This window comes from Taudactylus pleione, unplaced genomic scaffold, assembly GCF_031769625.1.
Source record: "Taudactylus pleione unplaced genomic scaffold, aTauple2 ptg000518l, whole genome shotgun sequence".
NCBI lineage: Eukaryota > Metazoa > Chordata > Amphibia > Anura > Myobatrachidae > Taudactylus > Taudactylus pleione.
Genome location: NW_028284920.1, coordinates 7,771,592 through 7,794,244, shown reverse-complemented (window position 1 = coordinate 7,794,244; position 22,653 = coordinate 7,771,592). Strand labels below are relative to the sequence as shown.

The following is a 22,653-nucleotide window of genomic DNA, read 5'->3' as shown; positions in this document are numbered from 1 at the left end:
GAGTGAGCCGCCAGGTCCCGTGCAACTCTGCTACCATCGAGTGTCTTTTTTTGACAAAAATATGTAGGTTGCAATGAGATGTACTAGGATGCACCAGGAGACTGTGCTGATTAATTTGATATGTGACATTTGTATATCTATGTGGGACTGCGCCTGTAAACAGAACTTGGTGTGGAAAAAAGCTGCGGCCAGTGCATCGTAGCACTTTGCATGCTGATCCAGGGACTGTATAACTGCACACAGTTATACAAGTGTCACACATTACATTAATCAGCACAGTTTCCTAGTGCGTCCTAGTCATATCGCATTTTCAGCAAAAAGAGACACGAGAAAGACACCTGGCGCTAGCAGAGTCTCAAGGGAACTGGCACGCCGAGAGGGGTTATTTGGCGCGACTGCAGCAATGTACAATGTAGGAGTCTATTTATCATAAGAAGAGCCCTAAGATGGGGCTTCTCCCTATGTAACATGCCCTGTAGCTTGCAAACTCTGTCGACACCAATAACCTCCCCAACCCTATGTCACAAGGACAGGATGGGCCCATGTAAAGCAGAGAATGTGCAGTTATACGAAATCACATTACGAAAAGTGTGCCATTAACCCTGTAAATATAGGCCCTGATTCAGAGCCGGACGCTCTTTGTGAGCGCTCGCTCTGAATCAGGGCGGCCTGTTTTTTTTTTTTCAATCCGGCCTCCTGGCCGTTCGCTAAGCTGTGGGTGACCACCCACAGCTTTTGCGAGCGGCCAAGTTATGGTCGTGATGGTTGTGACCATCGGGCTTGCGACGGGACCCTTGTGGTAGTGTCTCGTTCCCGCAAGCCCCAGTGAGCTTCCTGCTCTAATAGAGCAGGAAGCTCAACTACTGACATCACGAGTGATGTCAGTAGGGCCGCCCTCAAACGGCAGGCATTCCTTCGGGAACACTTCCGTTTGGCCAGCCACCCCCCCTCTCCACCTACAAAATGGGGCGAGCTGTCGATCAACATCGACAGCCGCCCCGTATTGTTGCGAGCCCCGGAGCGAATGATTTGTCGCTCGCTCCGGGGCTCGCGTGCGCACTGCCATCTGAATCAGGCCCATAATTCCCATGTAATAAACAATGGTATAATTTAACAGTAAATCACACAAAGGTCAATAATCAAACTATGCAGACTGAATTTATTAACCATGGCAGAATTAGTGGCAGATATACTGTAGCTTATAATAGACGTTCTTAAACTTTATTGGCTTCACACCAGATTAAACCTGTGATCCATCTTTGCGATCTATAGTTCGGATTTGAATTACTGTGTAGGTTTAATTAATTTTCCGGTGGCTATAAGCCAATGATATATTTTTTTGCTATTATACATCACATAATGATGTACTCAGACAACATATTATTGCAGTATTATCAGTACAATAGGTCTCAGCTTGAAATACACAGTTTCTTGGAGAAGTGTATCAGGAGGATCCAGACAAACCACATAAGGAGGAGAGGATTAGAAGCATGGCTTCTGACCTGCCCACATCCCCAGCTTCATGTGGCAGTGTCTTCCTATCTATGCTGTGTCACAATCTGGATTTTTGAGGCACTGGTCCCAACCATTGTTCACCTACAAGAGAAGAGGAGATACAGTATATTACATTGTCTGTATTCTGGAGGCTTTTTCATTCCCTGAGGATTCTTACACAATGTATAGACCCAGGATTGCAGGACAAACACATAAACACACTATATTACATATATTTGGGAATATTCAGACTTTTCCAAATGAGAAAACAAAGGCCCTCATTCAGAGCCGTTCGCTATTTGCGGTCGTTCGTTTAAAAACAAGGGGTGGCTATTCAAATGATCCGTACGCACATTGCTGTCTGTCCACACCTCTAAGTCTGCGTGCAAAACATACGCTCGTTTATTTGTTAAAAACGCCCCCTGGCCGCTCGCATCCTACGTCATGTCCGCTATTTATTAGATTAATCGAGTACATCGACCAGCGTATGAACTGCTCGCTATTCTTGTGGTTGGTGTTTGCTACCACAAATTTGCGTGCAGTTCTGGCTATAAAATAACCCAGTGACGTGGTCAATGACGCTGCTGTTTTAAATATACACACCCATAAAACGCCCGCTTTGACCTTTAAGCACGCCTGCGTTCGGATCTCCACTCCCCATTTTCAAGCACCTTCCCCTGTTACCACCCACATACGCCTCATTCTGTCACTCAAAATAGCAGGCACTCGCTATATAGCGTACAAAGGATTTTCGGCCGCACTGACTGGTTCGCGCATGCGTACTAAAACGCGTACGCATGCGCAGATGTGCAAACATCGCTCGGAACGAGCGTACAGCCGCTAACGAGCGGCTCTGAATGAGGGCCAAAGACAGTACTAATTTTTATTGTAATTTAGTAATCAGAGATAAATTGCTGTCATTTATTTACTTCCATGTAACATGTGCACTATCAGGATGTGGAGGGCCCACTGACAACTATGAAACGAGAGATTAGTGCCCTATGAGAATCTTACTAATAAGAGAAACTGTAAACAATAAAAGGGGTGAAACACCTGATTGGAGCAGCCCACATAAGGAGGGGCTCCTGGGATAAAGTGGAGCACAGAGGTCAAGTAAGTGGGAACAGCTTAGGTTCTGTATTTACCTACTGCAGCTCTACAGTGGTTTCTCTGGAACCCCCCACAGCACTATCGGGGAAATGTATCAAACCTTCTAAAGAGTGAACAAGTGGCGAAGTTGCCCATAGCAACCAATCAGCTCCTAGTTAGCATTTATCAAGTACATTCTATAAACTGATAGGCAGAAGCTGATTGGTGGCTATAGGAAACTTCTCCACTTGTTTGAAGCCATCTAAAGATTCGATAAGTGGACGTTTCCCCCTCTCTCTGTTTGGGTCCTTTCTGTGCGCGTCTTCCTCTCAGGTGTATCTCATTCCTTTTTGTCTGTAGACTTCTGGCAAAGGTGGATGGTGCAATGGAAATGGGGGCATCTAGTGGTATCCGGCAGCATTGCACTCAGCAATGACAGCAGCTCTCTGCTACCAGCTAATACAGAGGATGTAAGCCGCCGGCCTCAATACCGACAGGGGCTTAAGAAAGTCCCGTCAAGGGACTTAAGAAAGGCATCGAAATACAGACGCCTATCTTAGTCCCTACGTCAGAACGCCAAGCCGTACGAGATAAGTGGTGCCCTTACTGTTAGCTGCGGGGGGGGGGGGGGGGGGTTAAGTTTAGGGAGCGTAGCAGCGTTAGGTTTCAAGGGGGGGGATAGGGTTAGGCACCTCTAGTGGATAGGGTTAGGCACCGCTGGGAGGGGGGGAGGGGTTAGCTACTAAGGGGTGAGGGATAGGTTTAGGCATGAAGTGGGGAGACTTAGGTTTAGGCTATAATAAGGGAGGGTTAGGAGGAAAAGAGGGGAGGGTAAGTATACTTACACGACCGGGAAACCAACCATCGGGATGTCGCTGTCTGTATTCTGACAGGAGGCATCCCGACAGCCAGCATTACATACCCATTCCCTAATGAAGAACCTGCGTAGCTACAGTATCTGTTGGACCGGCCCTGGTTAGGGGAAGTTTCCAGGCAGAGAGACAGGAAACAATTTAATATCAATCGTTAGTGGGAAAATAAATATAATATATAACTGTATTAATCATTCTTAGTTATAGTGGTGGTTTCAATGTTGTTGTTTATATACTTTATGTGAGCAAATATATAGTAGAACAAACGTAACTGCTTACAGTACTTATGACCACATATGAAACTGGGAGGAAATATTATTACACACCAGAGTAGAGGCTTGAACCATTATGTTGTTGTATGTGGGATATGCAGGCTAACTTCTAGTTTCAGGTAAGAATAATACCTGAATACCTGTTGTGGAGGAGAGTTGGTGGATGATGATCTTCTAATCTATGGGACTCACACGCAGCTTGCTGTTGGATGTATATCCTCAATGTGCAAATATGTAGTGAGTGCCATTGAATCACTACACCATATTTGTTTTACGTTTGTTCATTCTTTAACGGACAAAGGGCCTGTTTCAGTAGTGTAAGCAATTGAGATTATGGACGCAGACCAAGCGATTGTTTACCATTGCGAATGCCTATAAACCAAACCGTGTGCGCACCTATCGCATTTCGATTATGAACACACAGAGGAATCCATCGCAAAATGAGTGACAGGCTGTCAGCGTTTAGGGGTGGTCGGAAAAACGCCGGTGCGTCTGTCCGTTTAAACACCGTTTTCAGGGGCATGCATAAATTAGCCACTGCAATTGCATACGCAGCATGAGAGCTCTTTCTGCGTGCGAGGATAATTGCAGAGTGTGTGGCTTGTCAGACTTGTGTGCGATGTGCATCAATGTTTACGTAGAAGAGCGACATTGGACAGATGTGAGAATGCAGCAGCGAGCGTCCTTATGTCGGTTGTGCCTTGGCAAGCATTAGCATATTTTAGCAGCTTCGATGCGTAGGCGATTGCAATCAGAATTGCGTATGCTACTGAATCTGGCCCAAAGAGCAACATAACATCTTTCAAAAGGGAAAGAAAATCATGAACAGGATACGCGCCAAGTAGATTTACTATACATTTTGGATAAAACCATTGATCAGAAAAGTACAGTGATTCTTCTTTTTATCTACAGGAAGCTAATTCTTGTATTTTGTGTTGATATTAGTCGACTCAATTCATTGTTTTGCAATATATACAGGATAAGGGGTGCAGTCACAGGATAAGGGGTGCAGTCACAGTTTTCCAGTCAGGATTCCAACTACAACCTGTCAAGACCTTTCAGGGCCTTTTGTACAGATGCGCCCACATACATCTATCCTCCGTGCGCTACAGATCGTGCCACATATAATGCGGGAGTGCCGAGCGTTTTTTCGTCCTTTTACCTTCAAATGTGTCTTATTCACACAGTGACGTGAATAGCTAGCACAAGCAGCTTCTGCTGATTAATATGATATGCAGCATGCTGTGTTCTCTGTGTGTGTCTGCGGGTGTATCTGCATGCGAAATGCTACAGTTCAAGCTCAGCGGCTGTAACACTGTAACGTAGCATTTTTCATGCAGATACACAGAGAACACAGGCTTACTGCATATCATCAGCCGAAGCTGCTTGTGCTAGCTATTCGCATCGTTGTGCGAATAAGATGCATTTGAAGGTACAAAGACCCACGAAAAGACGATTGGTCACGGTGGCGCGACTAGAAGGGCTGTTTAACGCGCCAGGAGGCTAGATGTATGTGGACCCATCTGTAGGCTTAATAAACAAATGGGTTTGCTAGTAAAAACAAGTTTTTGACATGCTATGAACATTTAAGACTGTGCATTTTACTAGACTATGTTAAGGCTTATTTCTTAAAATATTGTTTCAGATAGATACGAGCAGATAGATAGAATTTCAATACTGACCCAGTTCATGCGCTAGAACTTCAAAGCGATCAGATCCAAAATACAGCTGGGGTTTGTCATTTATATGAGCCACAATGGAAGGCATACCAAAAATCTGTGATACAATAAGGGAAACAAAAAGGATCAAACTATAAATGAAATGTAGGGACTTCTGGAGCAGATAAATATCAAATTAACAGCGCACACTTGGCGTGTTATGGGAGTGTCGCTGGCGTGTCTTTGATAACGGATGCGTACACAGACACACAGCCGCAGGAGGCCTTTGTCAGAAGGCAAAACTGCAGCTGGTGTCATAGTGCTGGTGCGACTGATGGCAGCATCTAAGGACGCAGAAATCGGTATTGCTGCGTGTACAGGCGCAGAAAATGGGCGATTCAGACCTTGCACATTTGGTCGCACGGATGTACAGCCATGGCCAAAAATTTTGAGAATGACACAAGTATTGGTTTTCACAAAGTTTCCTGCTTCAGTGTTTTTAGACCTTTTTGTCAGATGTTACTATGATATACTGAAGTAACATTACAAGCATTTCATAAGTGTCAAAGGCTTTTATTGACAATTACAGTCAGTTTATGCAAAGAGTCAATATTTGTAATGTTGACCCTTCTTTTTCAAGACGTCTGCAATTCACCCTGGCATGCTGTCAGTCAACTTCTGGGCTACATACTGACTGATGGGCGCCCATTCTTGCCTAATCAGTGCTTGGAGTTTGTCAGAATTTGTGGGTTTTTGTTTGTTCACCCGCCTCTGAGGATTGACCACAAGTTCTCAATGGGATTAAGGTCTGGGGAGTTTCCTGGCCATGGACTCAAAATTTCGATATTTTGTTCCCCGAGCCACTTAGTTATCACTTTTGCCTTATGGCAAGGTGCTCCATAATGCTGGAAAAGGCATTGTTCGTCACCAAACTATTCATGGATGGTTGGGAGAAGTTGCTCTTCGAGGATGTTTTGGTACCATTCTTTATGCATGGCTGTGCAAAATTGTGAGTGATCCCACTCCCTTGGCTGAGAAGCAGCCCCACATATGAATGGTCTCAGGATGCTTTACTGTTTGACAGCATGCCAGGGCGAATTGCAGAAGTCTTGAAAAAGAAGGGTCAACACTGCAAATATTGACTCTTTGCATAAACTTAATGTAATTGTCAATAACACTTATGAAATGCTTGTAATTTTACTTCAGTATACCACAGTAACATCTGACAAAAAGGTCTAAAAACACTGAAGCAGCAAACTTTGTGAAAACCAATACTTGTGTCAATCTGAAAACTTTTGGCCATGGCTGTACATGAGGGATGGAGTTTGTAGTGGCATTTGCAGAAAGTCACCAATAGATGCAGCTGCAATTAAGGCCCATAGTGTATTATTGTGACCTAAGGCGATCGCTTCCCAGATTCTGCTCATAGGTGCTCACCCCATAAGCCAAAGCTTTATCTGTAGTTTCCTTCAGTTTGTTTTTAACTTCTGGGGAAGATATTGTGCTCAGCACATTTTTAGCCTGATCTTCGGGTATCCCTGCCTTTTTAGCAGCCTGTAAGAGTATAAAACAAGAGATATGGTAAGAACTTACCTTTGTTATCTCTGTTTCTACGAAGTCCTTAGGGTCCACAGGGATACCTTGGGGGTATAGGCTTGGCTCCGCCATGGGCACCACACAGTTAAACCTTTAATCCCAGGATGCACCGGGCCCCCTCCTATACCCCGCCCCCAGGCCAAGGCACCTCAGTTTTAGTAACAAGCCATAGGCCGGAGCAGGAGAGAAAGAAAGAAGAAAGTCTGGAACACACAAGATTCACATTCTCACAGAAAAGGAGACAGAAACTGGCAACCAGAACAGCACCCTACAGAAGCACAGGGCGTCAGGGCAAGCATCAGGGCAGGCGCCCTGTGGACCCTAAGGACTTTGTACAAACAGAGATAACAAAGGTAAGTTCTTACCATATCTCTTGTTTTCTACTCCAGGGTCCTTAGGGTTCCACAGGGATACCTTGGGGATGTCCCAAAGCAGTACCCTTCAAGGGAGGAGACGCTCCTGTGCAGAAAGGAGCACCCGCCGCCCGAAGGAAGCATCCTGAGAAGCAAATGTGTCAAGTGCGCAATGCCTGACGAAAGTATGGACAGAGGACCAAGTGGCCGCCTTACAAAGTTGAACAGCCGAGGCACCACGGCGAGCAGCCCACGAAGGACCCACAGACCTCGTAGAATGAGCCTTCACTGAGGGTGGCACCAGAAGACCCTCATGAGCGTAAGCCTCAGAGATAGCCATGCAAATCCACCGTGCCAAGGTCTGCTTACTGGCAGGCCAACCCCTCTTATGGAACCCATAGAGGACAAACAAAGAGTCCGATTTTCTCAAAGGACTGGTACGGTCCACATAAATACGCAGAGCCTGTACCACGTCCAAAGAAGCCTCACCAGCTGAGAGATCCAATGAATTAAAGGCTGGGACTACAATTTCCTCGTTGATGTGGAAACTAGACACCACTTTCGGAAGGAGACCAGGGCGGGTCCGAAGTACCGCCCTGTCCGAATGAAAAATCAGAAAAGGGGGGCGACAATAGAGAGCCCCAAAATCCGACACTCTTCTAGCCGAAGCAATAGCTAGAAGGAACACAGGGCCTGATTCAGAGCCGGACGCTCTGAAAGAGTGCCCGCTCTGAATCAGGGTGTTTTTTTACCACCCACAGTTTATGCGAGCGTCCATGATGATGGTCGCGATGGTCAAGACCATCGGGCTTGCGACGAGACCCTGCGGTAGGGTCTCACTGCCGCAAGCCCTGGAGTGATTTTGGCTCTATCAGAGCCAAAATCACTCCCACTGACATCACTAGTGATGTCAGTGGGGCTGGACCCAGACGGGCAGCCACGCCCCGGCACGCCCACCAAAGGGGGCATGCTGACACTCACCATCGACAGCACGCCCCCTTTGGTGCGAGACCCTGAGCGACGGCTTCCCCGTCACTCGCTGGTCTCGCGCATGCGCACGACGGAGCAGCCTCCGTCGTGCGCATGCGCATTTGGGTACCATCGACCCGCTTGCGAGCGTTCTGCGCTCGCGAGCGGGTCTGAATGAGACCCACTGTCTTTATTATAAGCCTTTTCAAATCCACTGAACCCAAAAGGTTCAAATGGAGGACCTTGAAGCGCCCTTAGGACCACAGCCAAGTCCCAAGGAGCCACCGGAGGGACAAAGGAAGGCTAGATGTGAAGGACACCTTGCATAAAAGTGCGGCTATCAGAGAGAGTAGCGATCCTATACTGAAACCAAACCGACAGGGCAGAAACATGCACCTTCAGTGAAGCGAGGCGTAGACCTAGCTCTAAGCCCACCTGTAAGAAAGCCAGCACCCTGGATATCTGAAACTATTGAGGATCATATCCTCTAGGGCGACACCACTCGAAATAAGTATGCCACACCCTGTGGTAGATTCTAGCTGAAGCAGGTTTCCGTCCTTGATGCATGGTATTAACCACCGCTCCAGAGAAACCCTTTGATCTCAAGAGAGAAGACTCAAGAGCCACGCCGCCAGGTCTGGGTAGAGACAAGGACCCTGAGACAACAGGTCCGGACGCTGAGGTAACAGCAATGGAGTGTTGATGGACAGACACTGAAGATCCGAATACCAGTTCCGTCTGGCCACGCAGGAGCCAATAGTAGGATCTTGCCTCCTTCCTGCCTGAACTTTCGAATTACCAGAGGCAGAAGGGAGAATGGAGGAAACAGGTACGCGAACTGGAAGTTCCACCGCACCGACAGAGCGTCCCAGGAGTGCCGCTGCGTCTCTTGTTCAGGACCCGTACGCCCACAGCTTGCAGTTGTGTCTTGAGGATATGAGCTCTATTTCGGGAAGACCCTGCTTGTCCACCAGAAGTTGGAACACCTCCTGGTGAAGAGACCATTCCCCCGGGTGTACAGCATGGCGGCTGAGAGAGTCCGCTTCCCAGTTGAGCACTCCCGGGATGAACACAGCCAAGATGGCTGGAAGATTGCTTTCTGCCCAAGTCAGAATACGAGATACTTCCCTTAGAGCTGCTAGACTTCGAGTTCCTCCTTGATGGTTTATGTAAGCCACCGGGAATTCCCTGCAGGAAAGGTCTTGCTTGTTGCAGTGCTCTGAGTACTGCCCGAAGCTCCTATATATTGATTGGCAGAATCGATTCTTCTGACGTCCACCGACCCTGAAAGACGTGTGGACCCGTCACAGCACCCAGCCCCGATGGCAGGCATCTGTTGTTAGAAGGATCCAATCCAAAATCCAAAATGGACGTCCCCTGCCGAGATGGAACTTCTGTAACCACCAGGTCAGGGACAGGCGCATCTCTGGAGTGAGCCTGATCATCCTCGTCTTTATTTGATGGGGAATTCCGTCCCATCTGGAGAGGATCAACATCTGCAGATGCCTGGAATGGAACTGGGCATATTCCACCATGTCGAATGTTGACACCATGGAACCCAGTAACTTCACTGCCAAGAGAAGAGACATTCGACGACTCTTTAGAACCTTGCGTATCTTGGATTGCAACAGGGTGATCTCTTCTTCCGTCAAAAAGATTGTCTGTTGTTGAGAGTCCAACAACGCTCCAAGGTGGATCATCCTTTGAGAAGGAACTAAAGATGATGTCTTCCAGTGCACTAACCAGACGTGAGCCTGCAACACTGACATTGTCAGTTGCAGATGGCTGCAAAGAACCTGTGGCGACCCTGCCAACAACAGAAGGTCGTCCAAGTAAGGTAACAGGCGAACTCCCTGCAACCGCAGGTGTGCCGCCATCACCTTTGTGAACACCCGAGGAGCCGTGGAAAGGCCAAACGGTAGAGCTTGAAATTGGTACTGTTGGTCCAACACTGCAAATCTGAGGTAATGCTGATGCACCCTGGCAATGGGGATAAGCAGGTAAGCATCCTGAATATCCAGGGACACCATAAAATCCCCAGGTTGCATAGCTAACACAATAGAATGCAAAGGGGGTCATTCAGACCCGCTCGCGAGCGCAGGACGCTCGCAAGTGGGTCGATGTTCCCCCAGTGCGCATGCACACGACGGAGGGAGCTCCGTCGTGCGCATGCGCGAGACCAGGCGAGCGACGGGCTCTCCATCGCTCCGGGTCTCGCACCAAAGGGGGCGTGCTGTCGATGTTGATTGACAGCACGCCCCCTTTGGTGGGCGTGCCGGGGGCGTGCCTGCCAGACGGAGGCGTTCCCATGGAAACGCCTACCGTCTGAAGCCGGCCCCACTGACATCACTAGTGATGTCAGTGGGAGTGATTTTGGCTCTGATAGAGCCAAAATCACTCCAGGGCTTGCGGCAGCGAGACCCTACCGCAGGGTCTCCGTCGCAAGCCCGATGGTCAAGACCATCGCGACCATCATCATGGACGCTCGCATATGCTGTGGGTGGTCACCCACAGCTATGCGAGCGGCCAGGAGGCCGTTCCATTTTCATGGAGGGCACTGATTCAGAGCGAGCTCTCTGGTCAGAGCGTTCGGCTCTGAATCAGGCCCAGAATCTCCATCGGGAACCGAGGGACTCTTAAAAACTTGTGCAGGGATTTGAGGTTGAGGAAAGGTCGGAACGATCCATTTGGTTTTGGGACCAGAAAGAGGTTCGAGTAGTACCCAGTCCTCCTTAGGGGAGACGGTACCGGCTGTATGAGACTCCTCTGGAACATAGAGCATACTACCCCCAGGATCGCTAGAGCCTTCGCTGGATCTGAAGGAAGGCCTGCTGCAAAGTACTGATGGGGGCCCTCTGCGGAAGGAGAGGGCATATCCCTGAGATACCACTTCCCTTACCCAAGTGTCTGTGGTGGTCTGGTACCAACACTGGGCGTATTGCAGAAGTCGGCCTCCCACTTTGGGTCCCCCCAAGAGGAGGCCCAACCCATAAGGTTGAGGGTTTGTCGTCCGGCTTGGCGGCTGGATGTCTAGTACTCCAAGCTTGTTTCTTGGGCTTGGACAGCGTTTTTGGGGCCTGAAGGTCTCGGAAAGGACTGTACCTTAGGCTTGCCCTGTGGGCGATAGGGCCGAAAGGACGGATTTTTAGAATCCGACGGGGTCGGAGCTGAAGGTAAACATGCAGGCTTGGCTGCCACCAGCGTGTTCACTATCTTGTCCAGAGCTGGTCCGAACAAGACCTGTCAATTATAAGGTAAGCCTCCCAAACCCTTCTTGGATTCTGCATCCGCCCTCCAAGAACGTAGCCATAAAGAGCGTCGAGCAGCCACAGCCGATACGGAAATTCTAGAGGTTAGAAGGCTCAAATACAAGGCCGCTTCGTTAATATATGTAGCGAAATCCCTGATGTTACCTACTAACACAACCTGTTCACTGGTACACTCCGGAGTGAACGATGCCTCCAACGCATCTGCCCATCTTTCCATAGCCTGGGCCACCCAGCAAACTGCCATAGCTGGTCTGGATGCTCCTCCTGCAAGTGAATAGATAGACTTAACACACACTCACCTTACAGTCTGTAGTATCCATCAGGGAGGACATGGACGGCATCGGTAAAGTTGCACTCTTTACTAACCGCGTCACATGAGTCTACTTGAGGTGAAGACTCCCATTTTGCGAAATAATCATCCGCAAAAGGGTATGCTCGGGCCATGCGCTTGTGAGGCTGAAATCTTTTTCCCGGAGATTTCCACGCTTCCTCTAGGTGATCTACTAGTTGACTAGATAGAGGAAACACTGCTGCAGCACTTTTAATTTCTTTGAAATAAGCATGTGTAGGTGCTGTAGGTAGGTTGTCGTCAGTAATCACCATGGCCGCACTGACCTGGTATATATATACTAGATTTAACCTCTGCCCCTGCTTGAGGGGTGTCAGTGTCTGACAAATCTAGAATTTCCCCGTCATCAGACGACATGTCATCATCATCCTGAGTGGATGGATACAACAATAATGGCCTCTTAGCAGGTCTTGCTGAATCCTGCTCCACAGCATTTTGTACTGGAGCTGACACAGGATTAGGCCAACCAGGGTCTGCTGGAGCAATAACCTGTTGCGGCGGGCACTGTGCCATTACCAACGGCCCTTGAACCCCTAGTACTGGAGGCGGGACTACCGTCTGCTGTGCGAACCCCAAATGGGGAAACGCAGGTGGGACTGTCAGTCTATTTATAAGGACATTTAAGGCCTGTGCCAAACAAACCCAAGGTGGTTCCTGGGTGTTGCTGGGTGCAGTAGAGGTACCCGGAGAGGCCAAACATGCAGTGCATAAACCATCCTGAAGTACCTCCCCCTCCCCCACACCTGTTTTACATTTAGAACAGGAAAATAGGAGAGGTGCCCCAATGGACACAGATTCCTGACTGGACATATCTGTATGTGACTTCTGCCCCAGTAATACAATTTTCTGTAAAAACTGTGAGGCAGATTTCCACCCTGACAGTACTGGCACCGAGAGGGCTGAGCAGAAAAAAGAATATGGATAGTAAAATGGCTGATAGAGAAGTTCAGACACACAGCGCTAGCATAAAAGTGACATACAATGCAGAAAAACTTCCTGCACTAATTGTACTATTCACTACCCTGAGCAGTAGCCCGGTAATGATAGGTTTACATACGCTGACCTTAGGAGGAGAGGTATGTAAGGGGCACCCAGGCACTGCACTCTGCCATCCAACGCGTTATGCACATCATACAATGGCCGCCGGAGTGAAGGGAGGCGGGCCTGGGAGGATCACTGCCTCAGCCCGCCAAAACCTATTAGTAAGGCGCGTGAGGACAGTGAAAGGGGAGGAACCTACTGTGTTGAACAGGGAAGGCGTCCTCCCCTGGCAGGCCATTAACCCTGGGATGCTGGAGTGCGTCCTTAATGCTCCAGCCCCGCATCCCTGGTGGTCTAGTGTGAGCGCAGGCTCATGTCTGGCTCCACTATACTGCCGGCCCCAGGGAGCCCCCAGCCCTGGGGACGCCGGACTGCGTATCAGCGGGCGCCTATCCGCAGATGCCTGCTTCTTACCTGATAATGTCCCCTGTACGTTCGGCCGCAGTCACAGACCCCCGGGGGTTCCGCTAGCTGGAACCCCCCAGAGTCCACCGAGCTCCCCGGATCGCTACCGGTGGTCGGCGCTGGCGGGGGTGTCGGAGCAGTGACATGGACGTCCGCTGGACTGTCCATGTTGCTGCTCTTGAAGATCTTCAGGGGCCATGAAACACAGCCCCCTGTGCGGTAACCCAGCTCCGGCCGGGCACCTACTGAAACTGAGGTGACTTGGCCTGGGGGCAGGGTATAGGAGGGGGCCTGGTGCATCCTGGGATTAAAGATTTAACTGTGTGGTGCCCATGGCGGAGCCAAGCCTATACCCGCAAGGTATCCCTGTTATTCCCTAAGGACCCTGGAGTAGAAAAAACAATTACACACAGTTTAAAAAGGAACAACACATTGTAAAGCAGCCCAGTATCCTATAATGAAATCTTGTTATTATTAATGCCATTGTGGAATGTGATTCAAATCGTCTGTGCGTGTTACTCATTGTTATGTACTTAAGGGGGGGAGAAATGTAAAATAATAAATAAAAAATATGTTATACAGTAGAACCCCAATTAAACAAGTTGAGGGGTTGCCTGGGTAGTCTAAATCATTGTAATATAATTGCTACATCTACACTAACTACAGTATTGTATTTAGCTATTAATGTAGACACAATTCACTCTGTGAAGCAAAATTGGAAAGTAAAATACATACGTAGTGTAAGTAGAGTTGCACCAGAAATTAGCACGTGGATCCTAGCCCAGACTACTGTACTGTATTTATAAAGTGTAGTACCAGGTAGGGTTAAAAACATATATATTTTTATCATGCCCTGTTAATCTGCAACACAGTTAATGCCATCCCAAATAATCCGGGTTCCACTGTACAGCTGCTATATTCCTGTTCAGTTCGAAGTGAAATGACAGAGGATTATTCACCAACATTTCTAAAAGGTACAAACCATAACTACCAATCAGACATTAGCTTTTATTGGTCAGCCAATGAAAGGCAATGTTGGATTGGAATACATACGATTTACTGCTGGCCGGCGGTTCTAATCACGACAGTGGCAGCCCGACAGAGGAGGAAATCCCGATCGTTCTTCAGGTAAGTAAAACTAATCTAATTCCCGCCCCCTAACCCTGACCTCCCCCCCTTCCCCGCAGCTTAATGCTAAGTCTCCCGGGGGGGGGGGTTTGTGCCGCCTAACCCTAACCACCCCCCGGGGGTGCCTAACCCTAACCTCCTTCCGCTAGCCTAGCCCTAACCTCCCGGTGGGGTGCCTAACCCTAAGTCCCCCCAGGGAGTCCCTAACCTAACCCTCCCCCACCCCTGCGGCTGTCCACGCCCGGGTTACCTTTGATCGGTAAGCCAGGTGTCGGGCTCCTGGCGTTAGGTCTAATGACCGGCATCGGAATTTCGACGCCAATCATTAGACACTTGCCGGGATGACGACGGTCAACATTTAGACAATCAGCATCTTCACTGCATCCCGTTGGATTGGTTGATACTGTTTTAGCGCAGAGATGTACCTGTGCAAAATGTTACGAACATTAAACAAACAAATGAAAGGAAAGAGAAGCATTGTAATGCCTTTATACTCAGGCCAGCTGTGGGGATTATTACCTCCAGTATACTCTCTGGTTCTGTAATATCTTTATCCTGTTGGAACATAATAAAATCAAAAATAAAACATAAGCTTTTACACCAAGCACACTAATGCACTGTCAATGTGAGTGATACAGCATGTAGTTAGAGGAAGACCCCAGTAATCTAAGTAACACCAACCTCAGACCATATCCGTATCCACAGCTCCCGGGAAACTGGCTCTAGGAATTCCGGATGTGACATCTGAACAGCAGTGACAAAACGCATGGCTGACAGACTCCCTGTGAAATGGACTCTGACATGTTACCGAGAAGAAGTAGAGAATGGAGGAAGAGACAGATCACTGATTATATTAGGACTCCAAAGGCCAATTAGGTCAGTGCAAGAAATGAGGTTGTGTAAAGAGGGCCCCGATTCTGAGACGGTTGGTCATGCAGCCAGAGTCATAGCAGCTCTGGCAATAGCGGCTGCGGGAATACACGAATGCTAATCTCAGCCTTCTCTTTGTGCTGGACTGTATGATGGAGTGTATGAGCGGTGAGATGCCCACTTTCAGGCTGTGTGGTCTGTGCATTTGATATGAAGACTGTAAACACACCAACATCGAAGCAACATCGGTTGCACCATCGGCATTTGTGGTAGGCTAGGGGCTACTCTAGCTACTTTTCTCTAATGCAACTAAACATGGCCTCTGAAGCTGTGAATTAGCAATTGGGAACGCAGCAGCGCTCCCAGACACGCTTGTGACACTCCCAACACGCCCATGATACGACCCCTTTTTGAGATCACTTTAGGTCACCTGCCAAACCCCTTATCAAGTGTTAGGGATGCTGTACGCAATTACGAACGCCTTTGCGTTTGCACTAAGAGTAACTGTGTAAATATCGCTGCTGCCTTTATCTCTGAATCAGACCCTAAAGAAAGTGACAGCATGGGTCTCTGCTACTCGTATAACTTATCATGTCCATTTATTAATTCCTATAGATATATGCCCCTATTCATGTAAAGATAAGTGTAAAGCCGGAAATGTACAAATAGATTAGTAGTACACAAAGACTAGCTCATGACCTATGTAGCAGATGTACAGTACAAGGAATAAACTGCTACAACTCCACATAAACATAAAAACAGCATAATGTAAATATGAAGAGCACAAACAAAAGTTCATACAAAACAATCAGGTAGTGTGCATTTCCTTATATACAGCACAAGCTTTTATGTATCATTAATTTAAAAGCGAGAAACAGGACATTTCTGGAAACTGTTGCTCTAGAAAAATACATTGTAACCGTATGAAGCCAAGCTGCTACTGTCATGGACCTGGTCATGCACGAATATGTTATAGCTCAATATAAAGACTGACCTTTATTCAGGATAACATTGAAGAAATCACTTGGTTGCTGAAGAGGAACCTGATAAAACTTGGACAGTCTCTCTATGTCTTGTCTCATGTATGCACCTTTATTGGGAACCATTGCAAGAAATGTGTTACCTGTATCAGAAAAGAATAACACAGTTTTCCAGCTATCATATGGACATACAATATAGATGATTAGGCAGGTTTTAGAAGACTGCAATATATTGCATACACAAGTGTTGATGACAGAACAAATGATATAGTTATTATGGACATTGACTTCTTCAGTGCTTGGCGTTTTGAAATTGCTGTTGGGTATTTTGTATAATATGTACACAATACGTAGGGAACCAGTGGAATATGTATGTAAGATTTTACATTATTTACACCCACCACACACCGCACAATCCATTCTTGTTCCTTATATTCAGAGCACCTCTTCTGTATACTGGGCTGCTCTAGAAGGAGCCTGTCCCTGCGATGTGTAAGATCTAATGCAATCACTTCATTTCTTTATCAGTACACGGCAGCTCTACTGCACAGGCACGGTTGTGGGGTGACCATGGCCCGAGGAGTGTTCTTACGGAACTGTTTCCAGGTAATATCTGGGTAGCATAGCCCTTGGGATACAGTGGCCACCTGAAGATGGCGCTAGCTGGCGGATCAAAGCTTCGTAAATTCAGCCCCGATAGAAACCTATGTAGATTGCTTTTGCAGTAAAAGGAACGCAACAGATATTTTCAACAGTCTTCCATACATAAATGTCAAGGACACTTAATATTTGCAGGTAACCCCAATCCGGGTGTTTTCAGGGCATATCCCCCAAATATTTCTTGATAAATAGGCCCCTATAACTCACTCATATATTCCTGTGTATCCAGCTCTGTAGCTTACTGGTCATATTTTCAAATAGAACACAACAATCCTTTAAGAAATAATATAGTAGCACAATGGGGCATAGGAAACAATATACATTATCATTTATTTGGGCATTCTGACTCTTACGTGGAACATCGGATTTATTTGATTGAAATCAGATTTTTTTGGATTTAAATAGGATTTTTTTATTACATTTTTTTTAAGTAAACTTTAATTTTAGATGTTGAAACCTTGTTTTAGTAAAAAATGAACAATTTTTGAAGTGAGAACAGTAACAAAATGAACACAGTAATAGAATAAATCCACACTAAACAGTGGAATCAAGAAATACAATTAGGATCTGCAGCAGATACAAACACGAAGCATTGCCACCAATCACAGACGAGCTCTCTCCCCAACCACAACTGAAGGTATGAGCATAGGCACAGTGAAGCCCTCCTCATCCCCAGTTATATCACATTAGAGCCATTACCATATATAACTTCTAAACGGATACATACATTTTGTTACATTGCACAAGACAGAAAAAAAAGTGTTCTCCTCTTCCAAATGTTACAAATCCCTTGATGAAAAGCACTGAGATTCCTCCCAATCCAACCAGGATAACTAGCACAACTGTACTGCAGAGGTCCCAGTAATATAGAACGTAGCCCCTAAGAAGTTTGTCACTTATACCAGGAGAGGACACACAAGTTAACACACACGCACCTTCTCCATTGTAACTTTGGGGGGCTGTGACTTCCCCCTCCTCACAGGTTCCTCTGGAGTATAGAAGTGTTTATGGGAGTACATTCATCTTAATATGGTCTATGCTCTTGCTAAGTAGATACGTCATTTTTAGGTGTATTTTGCAAAAGGCTAATAACACAATTACAGATGTGTCCTCATACATCTAGCCTCACAGCGCGACTTGCCTGGCATTAGTGAACCACCGGGTCCTGTGCACCTCTGCTAGTGTATAGTGCCTTTAGCAGAGTTGCACAGGACCTGGGGCGCCAAGAGGGACTTTTTGGGGCGAGTGCAGCAAAGATATATAAGGACACATCTATAGTGCATAGATCATACATGCAAAGTATGCAATCCAACAAGCCTCACCCACTTGTACCATATAACACATATTCAAAGTGCTCAATAATGCCTGTGCATAAACGGCATTTAGATTAAAAGGTCACCTAGATATAAGGATCATTGTACAGGGGATATGGGTTTACTTCCATTGTGGAAGGACTCATTATTATTTCAATAGAGTGGAGTCACTATTAATAAAATATAGAGAGCACTATATAGAGAGCATTGCTGCAGAACATAAGCAAAACTTACTTTTCCCTGGTTATCATGGCCGGCGGTTCAAATCCCGACAGCGGCATCCCGGCAGCAGTGAAAATCCCGATCGTGGAAAGGTAAGTATTGACTAACCTATTCTCCCCCCTATCCCTAACCCTCCCTTAGAGGTGCCTAACCCTAATCTCCCCTCTAAGAGCCTAGCCTATACCTAACCCCCCCTTCCACGCTGATTAAACCTAAGTCCCCCGGGGGGGGGGTGCCTAACCCTCCCTTCCCCTAGCCTAAACCTAACCTCCCAGGGGGGGTGCCTAACCTAGTCCCCCCGGGAACCCTAAACCTAACCCTCCCCCCCTGGCTATCCACGCCCGATCGGTAAGCCGGGTGTCGGGCTCCCGGCGTAGGGAAAATGACAGGCATCAGGATTTTGACGCCTGTCATTTAACCCTTGCCAGGGTTATACAGTCGGGAAGCCGACGGTCGGGATTCCGTCCATCGGCTTCGCGACTGCTTCCCTACACTGACACCGGGTAATGAATGGAGATTCTGGGTGATGCATGACTTGATAAGGGTCCACAGAGTCTGTGTAAGTGCTTTGTTTAGAACATAATACAGGAATCATACTACTGTACCTAATCCCATATGGGAACTTTATAAAGCAGGACCACGTTATTACCCATCGCATGTGCTGTGGAATATATGTGCGCTATATAAATAACGGATAATAAAAATTGTCTGCTCCCTGCTCTATGTTCTGTTACATACCAGATGCCTGCATTATTCCCCCAAGGAACCCAGGACACAACTGAATATCTACATTCCACACGTTCTTATACCGGCACAGGACCTATAGAGAGAAAAACAGCATAAATACACTTAGAAAAGCCAGAGAGAACTACGTAAAAACTGCACATCCTGCGTAGCTTCATTAAAGCATATGACTAACATTTGCAACAGGGTTGCACGATTTAAATCAAATGATTAAATCATTATTTAAATCATCAGGGTTGCACGATTTAAATAAAATGATGTAGCTGTAGCTCTGGATCGTGCACAAAGATGGCAAAGGCAGGAGCTAAAATTGCACTCACTGATGCCCACTTGCTGGCTAATCTACTTGATCCTAGGTACAGGGGAAAAAATCTTAGCCCTGCTGAAATTGAGACTGCTATAGAGTTTGCTCATGCCAGTAATCGTCAAATTATGCCGGTCATCATCAACTTTCGTGCATCCATGAAACCATTTGCACTATACATGTTTGAAGTGGACACCAAGCATCTCCTCTACCCTGGTGGATGTCTTACACAGCTCAACTTCAGTTAAAACACTTCTGTAGTAAACCTTCTGTAGCAGATGACACCGCAGTTTCATCAAGTGCAGGAATTTAAAGGATTTTTTCAACATACAGTTTTGTACAATCTAAAACACGCAACAGATTGGGAAATGAAAAAGCAGCTAAACTGGTTGCATTCTACAGAGCCTTTTCTTTTGAGGACAAACGTGAGAACGTGGACAAAGACATGTACATGTTTGACTCAGACTCAAACAACTGAGTGAAATTCAGAGCCTAATTGTATTTCTTGATTCAACTGTTTAGTGTGGATTTATTCTATTACTGTGTTCATTTTGTTACTGTTCTCACTTAAAAAAATGTTCATTTTTTACTAAAACAAGGTTTAAACATCTAAAATTAAAGTTTACTTAAAAAAAATGTAATAAAAAAATCCTATTTAAATCCAAAAAAATCTGATTTCAATCAAATAAATCAGGTTTTTTTGATTTTTATAAAAAAAAAAAATCTGAGTTTTATGCAACCCTGATGCAATGAATGTGTGCATGATCACTTCACACAGAGTTTAAAGACACTAATAAAAAGATGACTTGTGAAATTGTCTGACCTTTACTTACTTATTTAAAAGAAAACGAGAATTTCTACAGGTACCTCATCCTAATCTTTTAAATGATTTCAAACACCCCAAAGTCGCCAGCTCCCCAGCATTATCTCCAGAACCCTTACTACACAAGTAATGGGGAGATTGTGTGTTCTCTTCCTCCTGCAGTCGGGTGACCTTGCAGTGGGTGGCTGAGCGGTGACTGCTGCCACCAGTGACTTCTCCTGCAGAATTAGTAGCTTATCAAATCGGCTGATCGGTCAGTGCGATGGCCGGTGAGCTGCCGGGTCGGGTAAGTGTGGGTCGGGTAAGTGTGGGTCGGGTAAGATCAACTGGACAGAAAGTGAAAGTGTCATTCCATTAAAATAAAATACTTCAGAGCCATAGGGGTAAATTTACTAAAGGGAGAGTGTTTAGAAGTGGAGATGTTGCCCATAACAACCAATCAGATTCTAGCTATTATCTAATAGAAGGTGCTAGTTAAATGTTAAGTAGAATCTGATTGGTTGCTATGGGCAACATCTCCACTTCTAAAAACTCTCCCTTTAGTAAATTTACCCCATAATATCTATCTACATACCACACTATGGGGCATATTCACTAAGAGGTCGATTTAGCAAACCCTCGATTCAATAATAACAAATGTAAAATCCACTGCTCAGTAAAGTAAATACACACACATTATATATTATACAAACATAAATACTATAAAGGCAACAACTCTTTTCGTGTGCATCTTGAACAAAAAAAATATACTCACCTGAGTGCCGTCTCTTGCATGGCCATATCACTAACTTTTTGGACACATCGCTCTTTTTTTAATACATATAAACCAGATCACACATTCAGTTCAAAAGCAATTTCCTGACCGGTCTTAAATATTTTTTCACTCTCACATATATAAAGGGGCCTATGTACTAATAATGGCGGTACTGCTGCGATTATTATGTATCCAACTCGCAGGGGATATATTAATTTTTAATGAAAATATCCCCACTATGTACAGAGGGGAACTCGCAGGGACAGAGGTTGCGGTAACCGCTGTCCCTGCAAATTATATCCCCGCCATCTAGAAGTCTTTTAAAAGTGAAAGACTTCCCCTGGGGAAGATGACACTACACATGTGCACAGTGTCAGCTTCCGGAGCCCACCAGGGGTTGCGGGGGAGAGATCGAAATATATCTCACCTGCACCTGGAGCCCCCATAGAAGATGGTGGCAACTACTGGGGCTAAACTCCGAAAAGCTTTGCATTTTGGAGTTTAGTACATAGGGGTCAGATTATAGTTCCCATTGCTAATAATGGGGACTGCGATCTGCAGCGCTAATTAGCACTTTGCAGGAGATTTCTCTGAGCTCCCCTGCATTGTGCTTTTAGTACATAGGTAACTAGATAAAATTATGCAGAAACGGCAGTTTCTACATCATTTTCTGTAAAATATGGCTTGATACATAGGTCCCTTAATCTGATAAAGAAAGTCACTGGGAGAGAATAAAAGAAAACAATACAGATAAGTAGAGAGAATTTATTAGGTTTATTAACATACTAGTGCAGAGGTTCCCAAACGCAGTCCTTAAGGCTCCCCAACAGTTCAGGTTTTAGTTATATCCATGGATGAGCACAGGTGGTTAAATTTAATTGACTGAGGAACTAATTAAGTCACCTGTGCTCAACCATGGATAGCTCTAAAATCTGAACTGTTGGGGAGCCTTGAGGACCATGTTTGGGAACCTCTATACTAGTGCATTCATTGTTGATAGGTTGCTGCTTCCTGAGTAATTGCACACATATGTGTATACAGGGAATAGGTAAATATATACAGACCTCAAACCCCAGCCAGGAATATGGGGAGATCACATCATAGAACAGCTCAATCACCCTCCGCTTAGACATGTTGTTGTCTGACTCTGTACTACACTCGCTCAGTACACTGACTACTGTACCAGCATTACACGGTCACACCCAGTGTTGCCAACTCTGAAATGGAAAACAAGCAACCTAGAAGTAAAAAACAAGCCCAAAACAAGCCCAAACCAATCCTAAAATTGCCAATAAAAAAGCCCAATTGATGGGGGTGTATCTTTATCCTCACTATCTACCTGCCTAACTTCCCTTATTCCCAATCTTCTCTAACCTAAATATGTTAGTGTATGCACAGCCTTATCTGCCTATATTGCTTTTCTCCCTCTACATAAGCCGCCATATTTTTACCTCCTCACTCTTTTCATACCTCATTCCCTTGCCAGTC

At 46.1% G+C, this 22,653-nt stretch overlaps 1 protein-coding gene across 1 annotated transcript; it reads right to left on the bottom strand.

The window, feature by feature from the left end:
* Window positions 1-1,139: 1,139 nt before the first annotated feature.
* On the bottom strand, window positions 1,140-22,364 carry LOC148501460 (glutathione S-transferase kappa 1-like). The gene is made up of 8 exons (XM_088450488.1): window positions 22,230-22,364; window positions 19,279-19,360; window positions 16,360-16,488; window positions 15,177-15,277; window positions 15,015-15,050; window positions 6,823-6,939; window positions 5,410-5,503; window positions 1,140-1,596 (listed from the first exon to the last, which is right to left on the bottom strand). Exons 1-8 carry the CDS (start codon window positions 22,296-22,298, stop codon window positions 1,553-1,555), a joined length of 672 nt encoding a protein of 223 aa, XP_088306614.1. The 5' UTR covers window positions 22,299-22,364; the 3' UTR covers window positions 1,140-1,552.
* Window positions 22,365-22,653: the final 289 nt, after the last annotated feature.